Source organism: Delphinus delphis, chromosome 20, assembly GCF_949987515.2.
Source record: "Delphinus delphis chromosome 20, mDelDel1.2, whole genome shotgun sequence".
Lineage (NCBI taxonomy): Eukaryota > Metazoa > Chordata > Mammalia > Artiodactyla > Delphinidae > Delphinus > Delphinus delphis.
This window is the reverse complement of record NC_082702.1, coordinates 9,211,000-9,234,872: the sequence shown is the minus strand read 5'-3', so window position 1 is coordinate 9,234,872 and position 23,873 is coordinate 9,211,000. Positions and strand designations below refer to the sequence as shown.

Here is a 23,873-nt window from a genome sequence, read left to right as displayed (position 1 = left end):
TTTCTCATTGTTTTTGCTGGATGATTTTCGAGTACGGAAATGCTATTTGAAAGCTACTGCTGAGGTCCAAGCTCCTCATTCTACAGACAGGGAGACTGAGATCCAAAGACGTATATGGACATCCTCTTCTACAGATCTTCAGTTTTTTTATTTTTCCAACCCCTAGTAAATGTGGTGAACAGAAAGGGCAGATTGGAAGCTAGACAGACCCAGGTTCAAACCTTGGCCAGACAGCTACCTAGCGATGTGACCTTGTAGCTGTGTGACCCTGGGCAAGACCTAGGAACCTCCCTCCACCTCAGTTTCCTCATCTGTAAGATGTGGATTATAGTAATACCTACCTCAAAGGTGGTTGTGAAGCCTATAAGTTCATGAGGTATAGGGCTTAGCACAGGACTTGGGGTGGGGCAGGCAAGAGGCAAAAAGCAGAAATCTGCAAAGGGAAAGAGAAAGAGAGAGAAGAGCACAGGCAAAAAGAGAGGAAGAGATGAAAGACCAGAAAGAGAAACTGCCTCAGTTGCTGAAGGCAGGCAGTTTCCTCTCCCCACCTGAAGTCTGGATGAGCCTGCCTCAGTGGGTTTCTAACCGCACCCTGCAAGTCAGCCTGACAAAGGCACACAGCTTGGGAGAGCAAGGGTGCTGGGCCTGGAGAAAGGAAGCCAGCACAGGGGACTTTGCAACCAACAGAGAACATGTCCCAGAATCAGGTGTGGAACCAACCAGGTGGGAAGATCTTTCTAGGAAGGCTGTGAAACCCAGAAAATGAAAGTAAACCATGAACAAAATAAAGAGGAAAAGAAATACTGGGATTAGAGATGGGTACAACACAAGCAGCAAAGATCCAGGGTCCTTCATATACAAAGAGCTCTTACAATTCAATAAGAATAATCCAATTGAAAAATGGGCAAAGAGTGCATAAAGCACAGGCCAATAAACATGTGAAAATATGCTCAACTTCACCCATAATTTTTAAACCAGCAAATGAAGGCACATGTAGTATTATTTTCCCACCTTTAAAACTGGTGATTGGGCTTCCCTGGTGGCACAGTGGTTATGAGTCTGCCTGCCAATGCAGGGGACATGGGTTCGAGCCCTGATCCAGGAAGATCCCACATGCCGCAGAGCAACTAAGCCAGTGCACCACAACTACTGGGCCTGCACTCTAGAGCCCACGAGCCACAACTACTGAGCTCACGTGCCACAACAACTGACGCCTGCATACCTAGAGCCCGTGCTCAGCAACAAGAGAAGCTACTGCAATGATAAGCCCACGTACCACCAGGAAGAGTAGCCCCCACTCGCCACAACTAGAGAAAGCCCACCCGCGGCAATGAAGACCCAATGCAGCCAAAAATAAATAAATAACATTAAAAAAAAAAAAAGACTGGTGATTATATTGGGAATTCCCTGGCTGTCCAGTGGTTAGGACTAGGTGTTTTTACTGCTGTGGCCTGGGTTCAATTCCTGGTTGGGTAACTAAGATCCTGCAAGCCATGCAGCATGGCAAACAAACAAACAAACAAAAAGCCTGGTGATTATATTATCCAGAGTTAGTCAGGAGTGAGAAAATAGACACCCTCAAACTTTGTTGGTGAGAACAAAGATTGAAGGAGGTTTTAGAGGACTTCCCTGGTGGCATAGTTGTTAAGAATCTGCCTGCCAATGCCGGGGACGTGGGTTCGATCCCTGGTGCAGTAAGATCCTACATGCCACGGTGCAACTAAGCCCATTCGCCACAACTACTGAAGCCCATTCGCCACAACTACTGAAGCCCGTGCGCCTAGAGCCAGAGCTCCGCAGCAAGAGAAGCCACCGCAATAAGAAGCCTGCGGGCAGCAATGAAGACCCAACGCAGCCAAAAATAAATAAATTTATTAAAAAAAAAAAGAAAGAGGTTTTAGAGAATAACCGGGCAACATCTTTTTTAAAAATTTAAAGCACATTTCCCTGGGTTCAGGAGTCTACTCTTCGAAATGTATTCTATTGAATTCTGCCACCAGAACCTGTCGACGTTTGTAGACAAATGTTCACAGGATGTTGTTTGCAGTAGTGGAATAGTGAAACCAACTACATGCTCAGCAACTGGGGAATTTGGTGATACCCGTCATGGGGCGCAATTAAGAAAAAGAGACAGTCCTGCTAACTACACACTGAACTAGAACAGTCTTCCAGAAGCACTGTTAAAGTGGAAGTAAGAAGCAGAACAACATAGCGTTATATACGTGAAATCAATTAAAATGCATGCACTTGTGCACGTGCACACACACACAAATAGCACAAATTAGTTTGACTTTACTCAGTAAAAGCACAGCTCCCAGGTTTAAATCCCACCAGCTGTGTGACCCTGGGCAAGTTACTTATAAGGTCCCTGAGCCTCAGTAAAATGGGAGTAATAATAACCACTACCACATAGGTTGCTATGAAGATTAAATGAACTAAAACAGTGCCTGGCATAGAGTAAGTGCTCAATAAAGTTTAGTGACCACATTATTTATCATCCTCATTATCAGCATCCCCCGTCCCAGCCCGCCCACTCTGGGGGATCACTGTCCAGGGCTGGGGCTATTTTGGTCACCGCTGTGTCCTCACCCTGCCCAGTATGGCCAGGCACAGTGGTTCAGGCAGTGTTTGTTGAACCATTTAATAAATGAATGAATGAATGATCTCCTCAGAGAAAGGCCTCTCTCCCCTTCCTTGTTTCTTCATGAATAAAGTCAGGCCCAGTGAACCTGACTCATTATATAAAGTAATAAAAAATATAAAATGATAATCATTTATTATTTTTCTATAATAAGTTATTATTACTACTCTATTATTTTCTACTTATTATCCTATTGTGTTTCTATTGTTATTACTCTATTATTATTCTATTAACTGTTCTATTATAATCTATTATAATTTAAAAAGTATCACTCTATTACTTTTTCTATGATTGTTATTATTACTCTATTATTACGTTTTCTATTACTCGCTATTATGACTCCCACCCAAGGTCTGCCTGCCCTTCGGGGGCACACGGCACATGCGCGTCTTGCAGGGCAGGTGGGGAGCCTGGGCGGGGAGGCTGGCGTTGGGTGGGGCAGTGGGCGGGGCAGGCGCACCTGGGTGATGAGGAACTTGGTGAGGCGCTCAGGCAGCCGGCCCTTCTCGCTGGAGAGGATCATCTCCAGCATGTCCCCGTGCAGCTTCTCCATCACCACAAATACCTTCTCCGGGGTCTCGAACATACACTCCAGGTTGACAATCCCCGGGTGCCGCAGACTCTGGGGTGGGTGGGGTGGGTGGGGTGGGAGGGGGGGCGGGGGTCAGAACCCAGGTCACCCGCAAACTTGAGACCCTAGAGGGCAAGCCATAGGAGCAGGCAGACGACAAACAAGACAGATATCCCCGGAGGGTCGGCTGTTCCTTCCCTGGGGGTGCCATTGGGGGAGGGGAAAGGGCTTCCACAGCCCCAGACAGAACCACCCCTCCAGCGCCACCAAGTGTTCGGAAGGATCTTTACATCATGAAATTCTGGTGAAGGTCCAGGGTTGTGGGAACAAGAGAAGGGGAGCGTGGAGAAATGGGAAGGAGCTTTGTACATCTGTATCTTTTAAATCCCTGCCCTCCTTCCCTTCCCCAGCCCTTGCCTAGCTGAACCCCATCTCTCCCACCCAGGTCCCCACCCAGCCTCCTCCCTGGGGTACAGGTTCCAGCCCCACACCTTTTCCCCCTACCCTCCAATAGCAGCCTGAGGGATCTTTCGAAAGTTCACATCTGACCCTGTCCCTTCCTTGCTCAAAATCCTTCCATGGCTCCCCAGCACCCTCAGGAGAAAGCCCATAGGGTGTGACCCCCAGCCTCCCCCCTAGCCTCACCACCCACCACCTTTCTTCACATAAACCATCTAGTAACCTTGAACTCCTTCTAGTTCCTAGAAGACTTCGTGTTCCCTCTCACCTCTGGACCTTTGCACGGGTTGGTCCCTCTGCTCAGAATACCTTCTCTACCCCTTCAGTCTCAACATGCATGGTGCCTCCGCTAGGAAGCCTTCCCTGACTATCCCCAGACTGGAGGAAGTGGCAAGGGGGCAAAGGAGCAAGTGGGAAGGGAAGGCCCTTCCTGGGTGGGGAGGGGGGCAGAGTTGGACCACAGATCTCAGGGGTCACCTGCAGAATGGCTACTTCGTTCCGGAGTTGGCTCTCCTGCTTGGTGGGGAAACGCAGTTTGTCGATGACCTTTACTGCCACGTCCCGGCCTGTCTTCCGGTGCTTTCCTGGGCAGGGGGTAGGGGAGATGGGGGATGAGGGGAGCAGGACCTTCCAGTCCTGGCAAGAGGAAGGCCCCACCAGAGGGACACAGCCGGAATTGGGCAGAGGTGGATGAAAGGCCATCATGGGGGCTCTGAGGGGTCCGCAGGAGAGATGCGAGGGGTGGGGGGCCCTGGGAATAAAGGTGGAAAGTAAAGACAGAGCTCCGAGGAGGGGAATCTATAACATGGGAAACTAGATATATAACCAATCAGAATCTAGCATCTAGCTCTGTGGCCAATCAGCATAGAATTTACCTTCCCTATTAATAACGGGAGAAAAGTCATTGGCCTTTCCCGGTGAGAAAAGGCGAGCCTGCAACCATCTGCCCCCAGGATCTAGCTTTCTAATCAGCTAGAAAAAGTGGTGAGCATGCAGGCAATCACAGGGAAGGTCTGGGCTCAAGACCCCTTTCTGGGTCAGCTCTTGAAGCATCCTTACCGCCATAGACCACTCCAAACTGGCCCGAGCCCAGCACCTCATCTGGGAAGATCTGGTAGACAGTGGCAATGTCCTGCAGGGTGGGGACAGGGAGGGCCAGGGGTGCAAATGGAGATGGGGAGGTCAAGGAGACTAGGAGGGTGGGAGAGCTTGGAGGCTGTTTGGGAGCGGGAGGGGGAACACATCCTCGGGGCTGTGGGATGCGGGCAGGGTCTCACCACATTCTCTTGGATCTGGCTGTTAGACACAGAGATGCTCAGAGAAGCTTGTCCTGGGGAGAGGGGGAGGCGGAGGTGAGGGGACTCCAGGCTCAAGGTCACGTTCACCCATAACTCCACCCTCTGGAGCCAGTAGTCAGGCTACTGACTGACTTGTCCACTAAGAACCTCAGTTTCCTCCTCTGGAAGAATGGAAACCATAAAAAGACCTCTCTCCTAGGGCCAGTGAGAGGAGGAAGTGAGACAGGAGCTCCAAAAGTGAGGCCATGAATGAGTTCACAGAGCACTTCACTCTGTGATCTCAGCACCAAGTGAGGATCCCATTTTACAGAGGAGGAAACTGAGGCTCAGCGGGAAACTCCAAACTGACTCCAGCCTCTTCCCCTGCATTTGCCCCACTACTAATCCAACCAAGGTCCGACATTTCCAAAGTCTTGATCCTTCTGCCATTTGAACATCTGTCCCCTCCCTGAGGAACATCCGGCCCTCGCCCCTCAGCCTCCTCCCTGGTCTCCCTGCCCCGTTCCGCCCTCTCCTATTTGCCCTCCATAAGGAAGCCAGAGGGATCTTGCTGAAGCACAAACCTGACTCCATCCTTCCCCTGCTCAAAACCCTGCCATGGCCGCCCAGTGCCCTGAGGAGGAAGGCCGAGGCCCTTAAACAAGCAGAGTTTGTGTGTATTCCCGACATGCTGGCCTCCTTGCTGGGCCTCCGATACAGCAAGTTCTCTCCTACCTCTGGGCTTTTGCATTTGCAGTTTCCTCTGCCAGGAATGCTCTTTCCCTCATTGTGGACTTAGTTAAACCCTCCTCATCTCTCAGTCTCAGCTCAAATGTTACTCCTGGGGCCATGTCAGATTCCTTTAGCACATGTTCTACGTCCCACTTGTCTTTCATCCAGGATGACCTGATGAATGTCTGTTACTCACCCTCGACTATGAGCTCCATAAGGCGGGAACCTGGGACCCCCTGATCATCCTCTGCCTCTGCGTGAAAGGATTTCCCACTTCCTTTCCCTTCATTTCACCCCTCTTCAACTTCCAGGTCTTAGCTCAGATGTTGCCTCCTTCAGGAAGCCCTCCGGGACACCCAGGCTGGGTTAGTCACCCGCTCTGAGCTCCCACAGCCCTCTGGCTCCCCTATCCCAGCCCTGCCCACTCTGAGTCATCACTGTCTGGGAACAGGTCTGTCTTCCCTACTGGACCAGGAAGGCAGGTCCTGAGCTGTCTTGGTCATAGCGGTGGCCCCAGCATTACCCAGCACAGGTCAGGCACAAAGGAGCACGAATCAAAAAGTCTGAACTCACAGTTTGGCGGAGTTGGCACCCCTGGTAAAAGACTCAGAAAGGGAAAGTAACATGCCCAAGACTGTACGTTAGGTCTAGGGCTTAATGATTTAGACCCAGGCCTGCTGAGTCCAGAAGCCACATTCTCCACTCTGACATTCCCTGGCTCTTCCCTTCTCCAGGATCCCACCCAAGCCCTCCAAGACCCATCCTCCCAGGGACCCAGGGTGGGGGACTTACTGTGGGGCGCATGGCCTGGGGCACTGGGTGCATCCTGGAGGATGACAGGCATCAGGGCCTGGCGGATGGCTGTTTCCCAGCCCCGGGCAGTCTCGGCCCCCTGCCCGCTGGGCCCCCCTGGGGCCCCGCCAGGGGTTTCGCCCACAAAGTAGGTGGTGTTGGCAGTGACAATCTCGAAGCAGTGTGGGTTGGTGCCTGGTGGCACAAGGCTGAAGTTCTGGGCAGGCTCCACGGCGAGGATTTCAGACAGTGGAATTTCCTGGCAGGACACAGAGCCAGCACCCGTGAGGGCTCCAGGCTGACCCTGGGGCTCTCCACTTACTCAGATGAGCACACAGAACCCAGTGTCATTGCAGAAGGGGCTGGTTTGCATGGAGGGGTCAGGAAAGGCCTCCTGGTGGAAGTTACATTGAAGCAGAGATCGGAAAGGTAAGAAGAGGCCAGCTGGTGGAGGAGTGGGTGGAGCATGTGCAAAGGCCCTGAGGTAGAAAAGGCTTGTGTTCAAGGAACATGTCGTATCCCCATTACATGGATAGTGCCTGGCACACAGTAGGCATGCCATGTTTGATGAACTAATAAGGGATAAAAATAAAATAAATTAATTAATGAAATCAGGCTAGGCCCAGGCCTCATGGGCCTCATGGGCCACAGGGAGGAGCCTGAGCTTTGTCTCCAGGGCCTTGGGGAGCCACAGAAGGGTTTAGTGCAAGGTGGGGAGTAGTTCTCTCTGGCTGTGTGTGGAGGGTGGATGGGAGAGGATGGGACTGACATAGGAGACCAGGAAGGAGGCAGAGGGGACCCTGGGAGGAGAGAGGGTGCGGTGTCTATGGGGAGGAAAAAGAGTGTGCTTTGAAAAGTGTTGAAAGACAAAGGAAGGGAGGAAGAAAAGAAGGAAAGAGTGAGAAAGAGAGACAGACTTATGTAGCCAGTAAAACCAGGAGACAGAGACGTTGTGGTGGGGATGGTATTTTAGATAAAGTGGCTTGAGGAAGACGGGAAGGATAAGAAGGAAGCAGCCATGGGAAGGGTAAGGAAGATGCTCCAGTGCAGGTAAACAGCGAGGTGTCTGGGTTTGATTCCAAGGGCAGTGGGAGCCATTGGAAGCTTGTGATGGTTTTAATGGACTCCTCTGGCTGCTGCGTGGGAAAAGACTGAGGACAAGGGCAGAAGAAGGACCGTGGAGGAGACTGGCGGGAATGCAGCGCTGGCATGGGAGGCGGTGATGAATGAATACAAAGAAAGAATTCAATAAATTAATTATAAAGTTATAATGATAACACACTTATAGTCACTGGGAGTTTAACGGAGCTTAACATACGCCTGGCCCTAAACTAATTGCTCCACGTAGATTATCTCTTTGAATTCTGGCTTCAGCCCTGAGGCGAGGACTATTCTTTGAGGCCTTTTACAGGTGAGACACGTGGGGCGCAGAGAGGTGAGGTAACTTGCTTGGATCCCCCAGCTGGAAAGTGATGGAGCTGAGATCAAACAAGGGGGAAGGGCATCCAGGTGGGCGACACTTGCTGATGGGATGGAAGCGGGCAAGCAGGGGTGGGCAGAGAGTGTGATTCGCAGGTGTTTGCCTGAAGCAACTGGGAGAGGAGGGGAGAAGATAGTGGACAAAGAGGAGAGGTCTGGGGGATCTGGGAGCCAGAAGGCCCACCTTGTAGTATCTGTTGGTTGTGTTGTTCTGGAAGAGCGTGATGCACTTGCAATCCAGGCGCCAATAGTGCCGCTTCCTCTGTTGGGAGAGGTGCTTGAGAGACTGAGGTTGTCTGCCCCACATGCTGCTAGGGCTCTGACTCTAATCCCAGCCAACCCCCGCCCCGCCCCTGACCTTGCCTTAGTCCCGCCCCTCCCCTAAATCCTGTCCCTCCCCCTTCATCCCTACAGCCACCCCTCTAATTCTACCTCAGCCTTCAGCATGACCCCGCCCACTCCATACCCCAACCGGCTCCGCCCCCTCAAACCCCGCTCTCCCCAACTCTAGCCCCACCCACCTGACCGCGCCCCACCCACTCACCAGCGTGTCCTTGTTGCTGTAATGAACCACCCAACCCTCACGTAGCGTCGTGCTGGATTTCCGTGTTGTGTGTCGCACTGACTGCACCACCCTCATTAGGGGGATGTACCCCAGGGAGCTGAGGGTTGGGGAGAGGAAGGGGTGAGAGGTTACAAGCAGAAAATAGCAGTAGTGCCTGGGGCCGCGGCGGGTGGTGCTAGAGGCCTGTTCGGGGGGCCGGGGGTGGGGGGGTGGGGGGGTGCATCTCTGGGCAGCCAGGGGTTTTTTTGGCCACACTTTTTTCCTTTGTGGTTTCCAGATTTCCCATAATGAGGAAGGGGACTCTTGAGAGGCCCACATTAAGAGGCTGCGTTCCAAAGCCAGGCTGCCTGGCAAATTACCTAACCACTTCGTGCCTCAGTTTCTCCACCCAAAGGGGTTGCTGTGAGAAGTGAAGCCTTTCTTAGGAGTTTAGCTTAGTACTTGGCACACAGTGGGCCTCCAATAAGTGCTAATTAGTACTGAGCCCATTGATTGTGGAGCCAGCTGTGTGACGTTGGGCAAGGGACTCAACCTCTCTGTGCCTCATTTCTCTCATCTGTGCACGTGCTATTATGACAGTGAGGAAATGAAGGCTGAGAGAAATTAAGTGACTTGCCCAACTTCAGAACCAACATCCTCTTGATCCCTGCGCTAGACCTGGACTTGAGAGGCCTTGGCCACTTCTCTTTGCCTCTCTGAGACTCGGTTTCCTCATCTGTGAAACAGGCTGCCTCTCCCAACAGCCCTCCCCTCCCAAGTCCTTCAAGGTCCAACTCTGATAGCCTATGATTCTGTTACTAAACACTCCCAGGAAAGACCTGGGAGAAAGGGATTCTGAGGTTCCAGGTGGCTAGGGCCGGGTGGCACGAGTAAGAAACTCTCAGTGATCACTGTGACCTGAATACCCGTCCCCCCTCTGGCCTCACTTCCCCTCCTCTTCCCATCACTCTCCCTGCTTCAGCCGTCCCAGGTTCCTTGATACTCCTGCAACATTGTTGATTCTACCTCAGGGCCTTTGCACTTGCTATTCCCTCTGCTTGGTAGCCTCTTCCCCCAGATATCTTCCACACCACTCCTTCCCTCCCCTCCCTCAGATCTCTTTAAAGCTACAACATTTCCTCACAGAGGGCTCCTTTAACGACCCTAAGCAAGATAGCATGTCCCCATTTTCTATCCCCTCTCATTTCCTTTTTAATTTTATTTTTGATAGCAGTTACCAGTATCTTATAATAACCTATAACGGAAAAGAATCTGAAAAAGAATACATATATTATTCTCTCTCTCTCTCTCTCTCTCTCTCTCTATATATATATATATATATATATATACTGAATCACTTTGCTGTACACTTGAAACTAACACAACACTGTAAATCAACCATACTTCAATTAAAAATTTTTTTTCTAAAACATATGAAAAAAAGTGAAAAGGTTCAAAGGATGAGATTAAAAATAGAGAAATGGAAATGCAAATATTTTCTTCTCATACCTCCAAATGGATCATCTCTCACCCTTCCCACTTTAGAGATTCAAGATTCAAATACTAGGGAGAACTCCTTTTCCATTTTCTGAGCACTTATAACCTGGCAAGCACTTTCCCTGCATGATCAAATAGAATTTGCACAATCTGTAAGGCACGTCCCCAGTCCCCAGGAGGAAACTGAGGCAGGCAGAGAAAGGACCAGCAGTTTAAGTGATGGAGCTGGGATCCATCTCTCAGCCTCCAGTGCCCTGTGCTTTTAGCCCTGCTGCTTTCCTGCCACCTCGATAAACAGTCATCCATGGAGGAAGCCAGGCCTTGTCCTAGGCACTTGGGAGGCGGATAAATATCCTTGCCCTCGAGCACTTGAATTCACATTCTAGTGAAGCTGAAGATTAATTCCATTTCTAATTTAAAATGTGTAATTAAGTAAAAGTTATTATTTTTCAGAGCTTCCATGCCAGAAGAAAGCCACTGCCTGTCAGTTCGTTGGGGATATTTTCCTTTCCCCATTTTACAGATGGGAAGACTGAGGCACCAAAAGGAGAAGGGACTTGTTTAAGGCCATACAAATCAATCCAAGGCCAAAATGGTTGAAAGAAAATGGATATTTTCCCTTCCTTTTTAAGATTTAGGGCTCTGGGATAAGAGTTAAACTAACACTTACTGTATACCAGGTACTGTTTTACATACTTGATTCACATTAATTCATTTCATTCTCGCAACAACCCTATACGGTAGGTACTACTTTATCCCCATTTTACTGATGAGAAAACTGAGGCCCAGAGAGGTTAATCTCTTGCCTAAGGCCATACAGCAGTCTGGTTCCAGAGTCCATATTCTCACTCACTCTTTGTACTGTCACTTTGCCATATGGACTGTTTCTGGAAGGACCCACCAGAACCTAATCCCAGTGGCATCCTCTGGGCAGAGGGGCTGGGCAGCTGAGAGGCAGGGAAGTGGGAGGGGTTGACTATATATGTTTTGAGTGACTGTATTACCAGTTCCAATAAAAGAAAAACAATTTAAGTTAAAATAGGCTTCCATTAAAACTTGTTAAAAATGTAAATCAGGAAAAAAGGTTAGGTTAAAAAAATAAAGTTCGGATGCTTGAAAAAGTTTGCCTCAGGAACCTGAGAAATTTGTAAGAATGGGGTGATGTCAACCCATTGTAGGGACGGAGAACGGCCTTTGCTGGAGAGGGCCCTGGGTACCTCTGGGCCTTGCCTCCCTCGCCTTCCTCCTCCTCGCTGGCATGGAGAGCATTTTCTGAGTGGGAGCCCGGGACGAAACCCGAGTCATCTGACTCATCCATGAGGGAGCTCTTGTCAGCCTCGCTGAAATCGGTGGCCTCCTCCATCGGCACATCTGGGAGGACAGGGGCATCAGAGGGGCCTCCACACAGTCCTGCTGCCCTTTCCCACTCAGCCCCCAGCCTCTTACCTCCGTTGATGAGTGCCTCCCCCAAACAGTCATTAGGGACTCGGGTGGCGCAGCGTTTGTGACAGTTGAACTTGCAATCTGGTAGGAGGACAGGGAACATGGAGTCGGGTGGGAGGGGGAAGAGAGGTCACCTCTAAGGGTTGACCCTTGACCCCTAGCCCCCAGTTTCAAAAGAGTTTGCTATTGCTTTTTGGGGCAGGAAAGCTAAATGACCCTTCCCTGGTCATCCCTCCTTTAAGCCACAGTCCCCAGTTATAGAGAGGCTTGATTAAATAGAGGAGGGCCAGATGAAGTGTCCGTGGCTTGATAGCCCTAGCACTCTAAGGGTCTAAAGTTCTAACAGTGTAGATATCCGTCACCCTAGATTTCTACAATTATAGAGTGTAATCGCATGTAACATTCTATGATTCTAGACTTCAGGCTTTTGAGGGCGGGGTTTCTCAACCTTTGGCACTATGAACATTTTGGGCTGGAAAATTCCTTGTTGTGGCGGGTTGTTCTGAACATCATAGGATTTTTAGCAGCATCCCTGATGTCTACCCATCTGATGCCAGTAGCACCAGCCCCATATGACAAACAAAAATGTTTCCAGACATTGCCAAACATCCCCCCTTGGGCAAAACTGTCCTTGGTTGAGAACCATTGTTTGGTTGAGAAGTTTGAAGACTCCGAGGTTCTGGGCTGCTATACATCAAAGATCCTGGAATTCTATGAAAACTTATTTTGCTAAGGTCCTTATGATTCTAGATTTCTAAGACTGCAGAGTCTGATGTCCAAGTTTCTAGAATTCTACACATCTATGCTTCTACAGTTTTACAGTTCTAGGCTGCTAAGATTCTTTGATGTCTGAGGTTTTAAGGTTTTATGTATCTAAACTCTAGAATTCGGTGACCTACAGTTCTATGATTCTAGACTTCTAAGTCTGTAGAATCTGATAGTTCCAAAGTTCTTGGGTTCTGTACACCCAGGAATCTAGAACTTAATGTTTCTATGGTTCTTCAGCTGTAGACATCTAAGATTCTAGAATTTGATTGTTCTGATGAATTCTAGAATTGGATGGCTCTAACCTTTTTATGGATCTAGACTTCTGGTATTTCCGAATTTGATCGTTCAAAGTTCTGGGATCTTAGATTTCTAGGACTCCAGAATTTGATGGTTTCAAGGCTATATGATTCTAGACTTCTAAGACTCAAATGTTTTGCTTCTAGGTTTCTATTCTTCTCAATTCCTATGCTTTTAAAGTTCTAACATTCTGAGAATCTATAATTTGATGGTTCTAATATTTATGAGTCTAAAGTTCTATGATTCTTTTTGCTGAATCCTATGATCTAGAATTCTTGGAACTTATGTTTCTAAGGTTCTCTGATTCAAGAATTCTCAAGTTCTAAGGATTTAGAATTCCATGCTAAGTATCATATGCATCTAGATTTCTTAGGTGCTAGGATTCCAAGTTTCTAATGACTGAGGTTCTAGGATTCCAGAATTCCAAAGGTTCTAGAACTTCAGGATTCAGGGCACTCCCTTTCCAAGGCCCTGTGCTTCTAAGGATCAGAACAGAGATTTTTGTTTCCTGCCACAAGCCCAGCTGAGATCCTAAGCCTCAGTGTGTCTGTGTGATGGGGGGTGTTCTGACTCTGTCCCTCGCCACCCCCCAACGTGGGGGGCCCCCGCTGACCTTTGCACTGCAGGCCCTGGCGAAAGAGGCCCTTGAGCAGTTTCTTGCAAGCCTGGCAGACGGTGGGCCGCGTGTAGCTGTGGATGAGGAAGGTGTGTGGCACCTTGACCTTGGACAGCAGCATCTTGTCCAGCTCAATCGGGCGACCAGTGTAGGATGAGACAGAAGATGAGGAGGACGAGGATGTGGGGCGGCGAGGGATGAGCTCGGTGGTGCTACGGCTCTATCAGATGGCAAGGTGGAAAGGGACACCTCAGCACATCGTCCCTGCGCCTGGACCTCATCAACCCCCAACCACCACCCCTCCCCACCCCTCCCCACTCCCCCAGCTGCTCACCAGCTCATCAGTCATGCTGAGCAGGGACTCAGAGGTGCCGAGGCGCACCGAATGGCCACTGGCCAGAGACGTGGACGATAGGCGTCGCTTGCGGGCCCCACTGCAGTTGTTGGGGATGCTGAAGGCGCAGCGTTTGTGGTAGTTCAGTCCGCAGCCTGTGTGGGGCGCCCGACGGTCAGAGACATAGCCTCCACCTGACCTGGGCACTGAAGCTCAGCTCCCCCCACCACGCGCCTCTCCCCCCCTTCGCCACCTTCTCCTTTTCTGAGGATCTGGAACACAGCACGTCCCTCAGGATGCCTCTTCCTAGTGTAATTAACGTCAGCGGAAAACTACAAAACCCAATTCAGGCAGAACTGCTAATGGCTGAGAGCCTTCAGGAATAAAGGTTTGGGGAACTCCCTGACGGTCCAGTGGTTAGGACTCCGCGCTTTCGGTGAGGCCAAAAAAAAAAAAAAAAAAAACAGGAATAAAGTTTTGGGCCACCCCAACAGACAAAATACCATGAGCAGGTGAGGTGCTGGCTGAGGGCAAAGGGAATATGGACCAGGCAGTGGAGAAGGCAGAGAAGGAAGCCACAGCCACGTGCCCAGTTGCAGCCGTGAGGACAGTCATAGTATCTCTTCCTTACTTTGTTATGAATATGTGCATACACCAAATATTTTTGTTTTCTTCCCTCTTCTACCCCCTTATCATCTAACATAAGATATTAATAATAATTAACTTTATACCGTGATATTTGTTACGGGATATCAAAGGAGAAGACGGAATATCACACAAGGATATCGTCTTATGGGGAAAGAGAGCATTTTTCAGTTGTACTCGGGATGGTTGTATCATATCATGTGGAAGTGTGACTTTGTTCTTTCTTTTCTTTTCTATTTTTAATCCTTGACCACGAAAGAGTCAGGCTCAGCTTGTCATTTCCTACTGGACTTCCTGAATGCTTCTCCATACATCTCTGGTGATTCCAAATGATTCCAGGATCTCTTTCTGGAGTAAAGAATGTTCCTCCAGCCTTTGGAAGCTTCCTTCGGACATTTTATGAAGATTGTCTTCTGGCAGCCGGCCTCTTATAGACTTTCCTGTGCAGTAATTCCTCATCATAGGCACTGTCTCAAATGCACAATGTCATGCTGCAGAGGCAAGCTTGGGGATTGCTGTTGCTGCTACGAGGAGAGTTTCAGGATGGCAAATTGCACACAGGAACCATATCCCAGTTTTGGCCTTTAATCACTCACATGCCTCACAGAATTTCAGAATCTCATCTATGGTTCCTGTTATGAGTATCAAGGTAGAATCAAACTCCCGTAGGAAGGCGTCAATGGCATAAAGTACAGGCATAAAGTATTGGAACCCTATGAACTTGGACCATCATCTGTGATGCTGGGCCGATGAAGTCCATTCGGAGAATGGCCATTAGAACTTGGTGATACCAGGGTTGCTCCACGACAACAGTTACATAAACCAAGACTTCAAGAGTTGGATATGGCATGTGGACGATGGCAATATCGATAGCAGCTTTGAATGCAGTAAATTGGTGTTTTGCAGGCCTGACACAGCTATTATCCCTAGAATCCTTAAATAATGCCACAAGTATATTTAACTTTTGTTTTTTTCCGTGCCGTGCGGCATGTGGGGATCTTAGTTCCCTGACCAGGGATTGAACCCGCACCCCCTGCAGTGGAAGCACAAAGTCTTAACCACTGGACCACCAGGGAAGTCCTCCACAAGTATATTTAGGGCTGCATGATAACAATCCTAGTCGATGCTGTGGGTCATCTGGAACACAAGGTATCAGGGACTCTGGATTTCTACAGGAGCATGATAGCCACAAAGCTGGAGATCCTTAGGCAATGGAACATCTGAGAATACGCCTCTAATAGTGGAGCACACTGAACAACAATGGAGATGCAGGTCGTCATCATATAATGGATGGTCTTCATCTGCTGTGTGTAGAGCGGAGCCAAGCTGGGTGTGCGGCCTTCCTCTGCAGGGGAGGCGTGATCTCAGCATTCCCCCTCAGAAGCATCAAAGACGGGAACAGTGAACCTGCGGATCCTGACACTTGGGCTTAACCTTGAGACATCTTGTCTCAGAGGAACACACTGTGTTCCTTTATTTTTTTTAAGTATGATTTAGGGAGACGTGTATGGGTGCCTGTTATAGACTGAATGTTTGTGTTCTCCCCAAATTCATATGTTGAAGCCCTAATCTTCAATGTGACTGTATTTGGAGATGGGGCCTTTAAGGAGGTAATTAAGGTTAAATGAGGCCATAAGGATGGGGCCCTGATCAGTGGGATTGGGGTCCTTATAAACGGAAGAGACATGAAAAATCACTCTCTCTCCACGTGCTATGTGAGCACAGGAGGAGATGGTGGCCATCTGCAAGCTAGGAAGAGAGCCCTCACCAGGAACCATATCTTGTCAGAACCCAGATCTTGTTTACGCCACCCAGCCCGTGATCTTTTGTTAGGACAGCCCTAGCAGACGGAAGTGCCAAGTTGCCAACAGGTGGACTCTGATAGCTTTATGTGTCACATCCCCAGTTATTCAAACGATAATCTGCGTGTTGCTGCGAAGGTATCTGGAGATGTGATTCAAGTCCACAATCAGTTGACTTTAAGTGACGGAGATCATCCTAGTTAATCTGGGTGGGCCTGTTTCAGTCAGTTGAAAGGCTTAAAGAGCCGAGCTGAGATTTCCGAGCTGGAGAGCAGCTTCATCTCCTGCCTGTTCTCCCTGACGACCCGCCCTGCGGATTTCAGAGTGGCCAGCGCCCACAATCCTGTAAGCCAATTCCTTCCAAAAATCCCTTAACATATGCCTCCCTACAGGCTCCGTTTCTCCTGTTGATCCCTGACTGATATAGGCTCCGCCCTCTTCCCCATCACCCCTGTTCTCCCCCAAAGCTCTGCCCCTTACCACTCCCTCGGAGCTCCACCTCCCAGTCCCCACCCCCAAATGGAGCCCCACCCAGACCCCGCCCTCCACCCAAGCTCCGCCTCCTGTTCCCACCTCCAGTTCCTTCCCCAAGCCCTGCCTCTGGGCGCTCACCTCTCCCTCCGAACCCCACCTCTTAGGCCCCACCTCCTGGCCCTGAGCTCCATCCCGGCCCCGCCCTCACGCCCACACCCTACCTCCTGGCCCCGCCTCCAGCCCCTCCGCCTCTCACCTTCACACTTGAGGCCCTGGCGCACTAGGCCGAAGAGCATCTCTCCGCAGTGATCGCAGAAGGCAGGCGCTCGGTAGGAGTGCACCGTAAGGGCGTGCGGGCGGATCTGGAAGTCCTCGAAGGTGGCCGAAGCTGCAGGCAGCAGGGAGGGGCGGATGGTTGAGTCGGGACCAGCGGTGGCCATTTCACCCTCCGCATTCCCAGGTTTCACACAGCCCTCTCAACTGCAATGTTTGATCTTTCCTTCAATCATTTACTCGCATCCTACATTTCATTCGACCTGGGTTCAAATCCCAGCTCCACCATTGGCCAAAACACCTATGTGCCTATGCCAGGGACCGGGGAGGGGGAATGGGGAATTGTTTAATGGGCACAGATTTCCAGTTTTGCAAGATGAAAACAGTTCTGGAGGTTGGTTACACAACATTGTGAATGTAATTAACACTACTGAACACTAGACTTTGAATATGGTTAAGATGGTAATTTTATGTTGCATATATTTTATCACAATTAAAAAATTTTTAATTAAAAAACACAGATAGGGCTTCTCTGGTGGCACAGTGGTTAAGAATCCGCCTGCCAAAAAAAAAAAAAGACAAAACACCTGGAAAAGGTAAGGGTCTGGACCATGCAGGTGTCTAGGGAAGAACATGCCCAGTAACATAATAGTATCGCCTTATAGTTCTTTTTTTTAAATTTATTTTGATGAATGTTCCGCTTACACTTTTTTATTTCTATTTTTGAAAACTAATTAATTTATTATAATTTTTGGCTGAGTTGGGTCTTCATTGCTGCACGCGGGCTTTCTCTAGTTGCGGCGAGCGGGGGCTACTCTTCGTTGCAGTGCGCGGGCTTCTCATTGCAGTGACTTCTCTTTTTGCGGAGGACGGGCTTTAGGCCCGCGGGCTCAATAGTTGTGGCTCGAGGGCTCAGTTGCTCTGCAGCATGTGGGATCTTCCCGGACCGGGGCTCGAACCCGTGTCCCCTGCTTTGGCAGGCGGATTCTTAACCACTGCACCATCAGGGAAGTCCCTATGGTTCTTTTTTATGGGTTAAATGAATATACGGAAAGCTTTTTTTTTTTTTGGCCACGCGACGCGGCTTATGGGATTTTGATTCCCCGACCAGGGATCGAAACGGGGCCCTCGGCAGTGAGAGCACGGAGTCTTAACCACTGAACCGTCAGGGAATTCCCGGAAAGCTCTTAAAACAGTACCTGGCTCAGAGAAAATGCTCAATAAATGTTAGCTATTATTTTAAAGTTTCATTTTTGGGCTAAATCTTGTTCCTCTCCCCACCCCCATCCCCCCCAATTTCTGTCTAATATTAAGCTATTTTTCTTAGTATTATGCAATGGAGAGGGGACTCTGTTCTATGTGCCAAGCACAGTTTACACACGCAGGATAAAGCTCTGAACAAGAGAGTTTCTCCACTCTCAGAGATCTGACATTCTTTTGAGGAGAGGGAAAAGATACATCAAACAAACAAACAAACAAACAAGGATATTTCTGACAATGAGGAAATGGCATTTAAGCTGAGATCCAAATAACAAGCAGGTGCTAGCTATGAGAAGACAGGACAGGGTCGGGGGTGGGGGAGAAGGACAGCAAGTGCAAAGGCCCTGAGGTGGGAGGGAGCTTGATTTCTTCAAGGGACAGAGGGCAGACAAGATGATTGGAACAAAGAAAGTAAGAAGGACAGTGTTAAGAGATGAATTTGGGGAATTGGCAGGGCCCAGGTCATGGACAGCCTTGAGGCCACGTTGAGGAGTTTGCATTTTGTTCCGAGGGTAATGCAGAGTAAGGGGAGGATTCTGAGCAGTGGAGTGTCATGAGCTGATTTAGGTGCTACTGCAATAGTCTGGGCAGGAGGTGATGGCGGCTTGGATCAGTGGAGGGAGGAAAGAAATAGATTCAGGATGAGTGAGACCAGTAGGTTTGAGGATGGACCAAGTGAAGGGGTGAGAGAAAAAGAGGAGCCAGGGGTGGCCCAAAGTTTGGGGCATGAGCACCTGGGTGAATGGTGATACCCTTCACCAAGCTGGAGAATACTGTGGGAAGAGCAGGTTTAGAAGGGCGAAATCAAGATTTCTGTCTTGGACAGGCTGTATCTGAGAGGCCTGGAGCTGCCGAGTAAAAGCGTCAGGGAGACAGCTGCACGAACAAGACTTGGGTTTGGGGAGAGACCAGGATGAAGATAAAAATCCAAGGGTGGCAAGCCTATATGAGGGACGTAAATCCAAACTTCTTCTTTTTTTAATGATTTATGCTCTTTATTTATTGGCTGCATTGGGCCTTCGTTGCTGCGCGTGGGCTTCCTCTAGTTGAGGCGAGAGGGGGCTACTCTTTGTTGCGGTGCGCGGGCTTCTCATTGCGGTGGCTTCCTTGTTGTGGAGCACGGGCTCTAGGCTCCCAGGTTTCAGTAGTTGCGGCACGTGGGCTCAGCAGTTATGGCTCGCGGGCTCTAGAGCGCAGGCTCAGTAGTTGTGACGCACGGGCTTAGTTGCTCTGCAGCATGTGGGATCTTCCCGGACCAGGGATCGAACCGGTGTCCCCTGCATTGGCAGGAGGATTCTTAACCACTGCACCACCAGGGAAGTCCCGTTAATCCAAACTTCTAACTGTCATCCATCCATCCATCCAACAAATTTTACGGAGCATTGCAGTACTCCGGGTGGGGGTGGGGGGCAGGGGAGGACATACAGCCATGAGTAAGGTACCTCCTACCCCCCTACCCTACCCTCCTGAAGGAACCAAGGGCTAAAGAGTCCTCTAAGTGCTGAGAGCTTGCCCACCCATCAAATGGGAATGGCCAGTGGGTGGACTAGATTTTGGCTGAAAATACAGGTACCCGGGTTTCATCTCATGCTGCAGAGTCCGATTTAATTTAGCATTTCATTGGGAGGAGGCACAGGCAGCAAAACATTTTTAACTTTACATCAAAGTGTAACGTAGGTCTAGGAAAGGACATATCAGAAATGCACAGCTTAATGAATTGTCAAACTGTACACGCCCATGTCACCAGCATTCTGATGGATAAATGGAAGTTTAAACCATTGTGCCCCCCCACCCAACTCCAGCTGCCAAAAAGGTACCCACTCTCTTGGCTTCTAACAAAATAGCGTAATTGTCTTTGTGCTTCGTAAATGGAATGATACAATATGTAGTCTGATGTCTAGCTTCTGTCCCTCAGCATTAGGTGTGAGATTCATCCGCGTTGCCGTGGATGGTTTATGTTCAGTGCGGTGCGAATTCCACAATGTGCAGGCACCACACCTACCCATTCCGTAACGGTGGTTTGTAAAAAGCTCCCGCGGTGATTCTAATTTGCAGCCAAGGCTTAGAACCGCTGGTCCCTAACTTTAAGAACTAAGTTTCTGGGCCCACCTCCCCTCCCCCTCCTCCCGATGCCCCGCCCCCGCTCGAGGCTCCGCCCCTAGGCCCGCCTCGGCCTCTCACCCGACAGTACCACCTCCACCAGGTCGCCCTCCTGGATGTCTCCGGCAGAGCGCACCAACTGCAGGAGGTTGGCCGACGTGGGGTCATGTTTGAAGAGCAGGATCTTGTCGTAAAGGCCATAGAAGCCACACTCGGGAAACTGAGGAGCGGGAGAAGGAGGTGGTGACGGAAAAGCTCAAAGCAGCGGTCTGGAACCCTCCCAGGGCGGGGCCGGCTGTTTCCCCCGGAAACTCAGAGACCCCGCAGCCCCTCGCTTCCTGCCCGCTCCCTCCCAAGCCCAGCTCGAGCTGAGCCGGGCAGGGTGCCAGGGCCCCAGGTGTGCTGGGAGCGAGCGCTGGCCAGAGTTTGAGAGAGTGGCTCTGGGAGCGTGGGCACCTAGAATCTTCTGGAGATGGACGGGGGTAGGGCTGAGTGAGCATCCCTTCCCTTATCTCCCCACCACCTCCCGCTCCCCCTCACCCCCAGCTTCCTTCCTGGAACTGTTGTCCCTGTTACCTGGCTCCAGGCCCAGCACTGGGGCTGGGCGATCTGGAAGGAGGGGATTTAGGACTCCTAGTTTGTGGGGGAGGGGGGTGTGGAAAGGCTAGGGCTCAAGGGAGCTGGAAACTGGCACGGTGTCCCCCACCCAATGCCTCAAGGACCCAGGTGTCCCGGTCCCTAGCTTGGGGAGGCGGGGCAGGAAATGAAACCTGGTAGAACAGAAAGTGAAACCACCCAGGTGGAGCCACTGGAAGGAAGGAAAGGGGCCCTACCACACCTGGACAGGGTGGGGAGGGGGGCAGAAAATAAAACTGCGGTGAGGCCTGAGGCGGTAGGCTGAGGACTTGAGCATCGGATAAAGAACTTCACCCAGGGGACAATCATGCCCTCTCCCCAGCCTGTTTTCCCAAGGAGCAGGCTAAGTGTGCGAGCTGGGCCTGCTAGTTTTGGGGTTTGGGGTAGGTGGCAAAGGAAGCTCTATCTGTTCTTGTTGCTGGGAGAGGGTCCACAGGTGGCCAGGACTGCCAGGGTCCTGACTGCCTTGGAGGTCTTTCTCTAAGCTTCAGTTTCCTTGTCTGTAAAATGGGGGAGTTGGCCCAGTTCCTAATGTTTTGTCTGCAGCCCAAAGAATTCATTCCCAGGAATCTAAGAAGATCCTACAATTTGGGTATTTTGGGATTCCAGCATGCTCACATTATAGGATTATACATTCTAGATTCCAACAAATTATCATGATAAGTTTTAGGATTTTAATAACCTAGATTAGTAGTAGTCTAATATTTTAAAGTTCTAGGAATCTGCTAAACTAGGGTTCTAATATTTGAATATCTTAGCATGAAAGGATTTCAGCGACCCAGCATTCCAGAATTCTAACATTTTTACGCTCTAGGAGTCTAACAACGATGGAATCAAATATTCCAACATTTTAATGTTTTAGTATTTCAACAACCTTGGGTTCTAATGTTTGAACACTTTAATATCAGAGGAGTTCAGTTACCTAGCAGTTGCATATTCCAACAATTTAGAATTCTAACATTTTAACACTTTTACAGTCCAAAATTCCAACAGCAGAGTAGCCCACTATTCCAATTTTTTTTTTAATTCTAACTTTTAACATTCTAGAATCCAAGCATTGCGTCCCACCTGATTTCCCCTTGCCGTGCTCCCCCAGGCCCCAACCCCAGTGACCCTCGTGTCCAAAGCGAAGAGTGGGGTGGGACTGGGGAAGGTTCGTTTTCACAGACTAGCATTAGAGCCGGGGGGTGGGAGGACACTGATCAGGAGAGGGGACAGACACCTCAGAGCCTCTGGACTGTGAAGAGGCGCACCTGCCCCTCCACACACGCTCAAGCCTGGGGGAGGGCAGAGATTGGACTCTGAGACCTCACTTGCCCCTGGCAGCTACTGCAGGCACCCACACCCACACATGTCACTTGATCGCCACGGCCAGCCTGGCTTCAGTTTCTACTGTTTCCACCAAATGGGAGGCCGGGGATAGGCCTGGACAGGGAGGTCCCCCGACATCTGCTGCTCCCACCTGCCCCTTCCTCTCGGCTCCTACACCTCACCCGTCCCTCCCTTCCTCCATGCTGTCTGCAGCAAACAACAACATCCAGGGACATGCAATTTGGGGAGGGCTCTGGGGCACCCCACCCCTGACCAGGCCTCTCTCAAAGGAGTGGTGGGGTGAGGAGGCAACTGGGGGCCAATGCCCCACCCCCACCCCTCAGTCGCCCAAGGCTTATCCCCCTTCTCTCCCTCTTCCTTATATACTGGGCTGGAGATCGCCTCTGCCAGCACCTCCCCACTCTTCCAGACCTCTCCTCAAGCTAGGTGAGGGGAACCCTGTGCCCTCACCTTCTGGTCAACGATGGAGCAAGCCAGCTGCTTCACGTGGGCCAGCTCGGAGGCGGTGGGCAACAGCACGAACTCGCGGGTCAGCCCGATCTGGATGTGGAAGGACACCCCCGAGCCCGGCGCCGGGACATGGGACAGCAGCGGTGGCGGAGCCTGCAGTTCCAAGCTGCCAGAAGGCGGAGGAGACCCCGGCCCGGGAGAGCCCGGGAGGCCGGCGGGATGGGAGGGTGCGGCGGCCATAGGGCGAGGCCCGGGACCCGCCGCCCGGCGCCCACCCGGGATCAGGCTGCAGGAGCCTGAGCAGGGAGGCTCAGGTCCCTGGATCCGAGGTATCTTGTTAGCTGGTGGTAGGAGCGCGGGGATCCCGGGGATCCGAGAAGAGAATCCTGGCAGGTTGAGGGAACTCGAGGAGGTGGGACCCTGGGAAGTTAGAGAAAAGGAATCTCGTGGATCAGACGCCCGCCCGGAGATTAAGGGATCACAGACGATCAGAAAGGAGAAATCTAATGGTTTGGGCGGCCCAGCGATTGGGAGATTCCAAGAAATCAAAAAAGAAAATCTAGTAGGCCGGGGTCACAGGGATCAGAAGAGCCCAGGATCCAAAGGCTCGCTGGAGAAAGAAGGGATTGGAAAAGGAGCAGGTGGGGCCAAGAATCCAGTGGCTGTAAGAAGAGGATCCACATAAGACGGGAGCTCGAGGGATTCACCAGATCTTGGGGTGGAGAGCAGGAGTCTCTGAGTCGGGGATCGAATGGATCCCAGGGATCCGACGGCGGGCCTGGGAATGGGCAGAGGGATTCCGAGGGCTGGGGTGCTAAGGCGGGAATCTCACGGGTCTCGGCAGTTGGAGAAAAATTCGGTCGGGGGCCGCGGAGAAGGGGGTGTTACCGGCGGCAGTGGGGTGGCGGGGGGTGGGAGGGAAGGGAGGGTCGTCCGGCGCCGGGCGCCGGTGGCTCTTTTTCCCACTCCAAAGTTTAATTCGGCGGCTGCGGCCCAGGAGGAAGTGTCCGGAGTGACAGTTCAGTCGGCCAATCGGTGCCGGCCTCGGTGACGTCAAGAGGGCGGAGCCTGACGAGGGCCTGCGGGCGGAAGAGGAGGGCGGGCTTAGCGCCTCCGAGTTGGGGCGGCACCTCCCGCTCCCGGGTCTGGGGACCCGGGGGTGGGAGATGCGGGGAAGGGAGGCGAGACTGATTCCTTCCCACCTCACACCCAAGTCTGGAAAACTGACTTTTCCCTGAGCTGGAGAGGGAGGGGCAAGCCACCCTCACCCCCACCACAGGTCGCGAGGCCGGGGCTGAGGAGGCGTCTGGCCCTTTAAGGAAGGGGGCCGTCTCGCCTGGCCTGCATCCGGCGCCCACCGCTGGGGAAAGGGTGGGAGGCGGTGTCAGGTCTGGCCCGCTCTCCGGGCCGGGCCTGCCTCTTCCCAGGGCGTCAGCACGCCCGCCCCCTCC

The 23,873-nt window shown here is 51.0% G+C and overlaps 1 protein-coding gene across 1 annotated transcript in view; it reads right to left on the bottom strand.

Annotated features, from left to right (window-relative positions):
- PRKD2 (protein kinase D2) overlaps positions 1-23,490 on the bottom strand; it is a 30,830-nt gene extending 7,340 nt beyond the window's left edge. The window contains exons 1-14 of the mRNA XM_060000375.1: positions 22,423-23,490; positions 20,086-20,224; positions 16,628-16,759; positions 13,451-13,605; positions 13,114-13,336; positions 11,439-11,516; positions 11,210-11,363; positions 8,496-8,613; positions 8,136-8,213; positions 6,473-6,731; positions 4,949-5,001; positions 4,731-4,803; positions 4,149-4,255; positions 3,102-3,263 (exon numbers count right to left, since the gene is read on the bottom strand). Coding sequence (XP_059856358.1) covers positions 3,102-3,263; positions 4,149-4,255; positions 4,731-4,803; positions 4,949-5,001; positions 6,473-6,731; positions 8,136-8,213; positions 8,496-8,613; positions 11,210-11,363; positions 11,439-11,516; positions 13,114-13,336; positions 13,451-13,605; positions 16,628-16,759; positions 20,086-20,224; positions 22,423-22,662 — 1,971 coding nt within the window. The 5' untranslated portion in view covers positions 22,663-23,490. The remainder of the gene's footprint in view (positions 1-3,101; positions 3,264-4,148; positions 4,256-4,730; positions 4,804-4,948; positions 5,002-6,472; positions 6,732-8,135; positions 8,214-8,495; positions 8,614-11,209; positions 11,364-11,438; positions 11,517-13,113; positions 13,337-13,450; positions 13,606-16,627; positions 16,760-20,085; positions 20,225-22,422) is intronic.
- Positions 23,491-23,873: the final 383 nt, after the last annotated feature.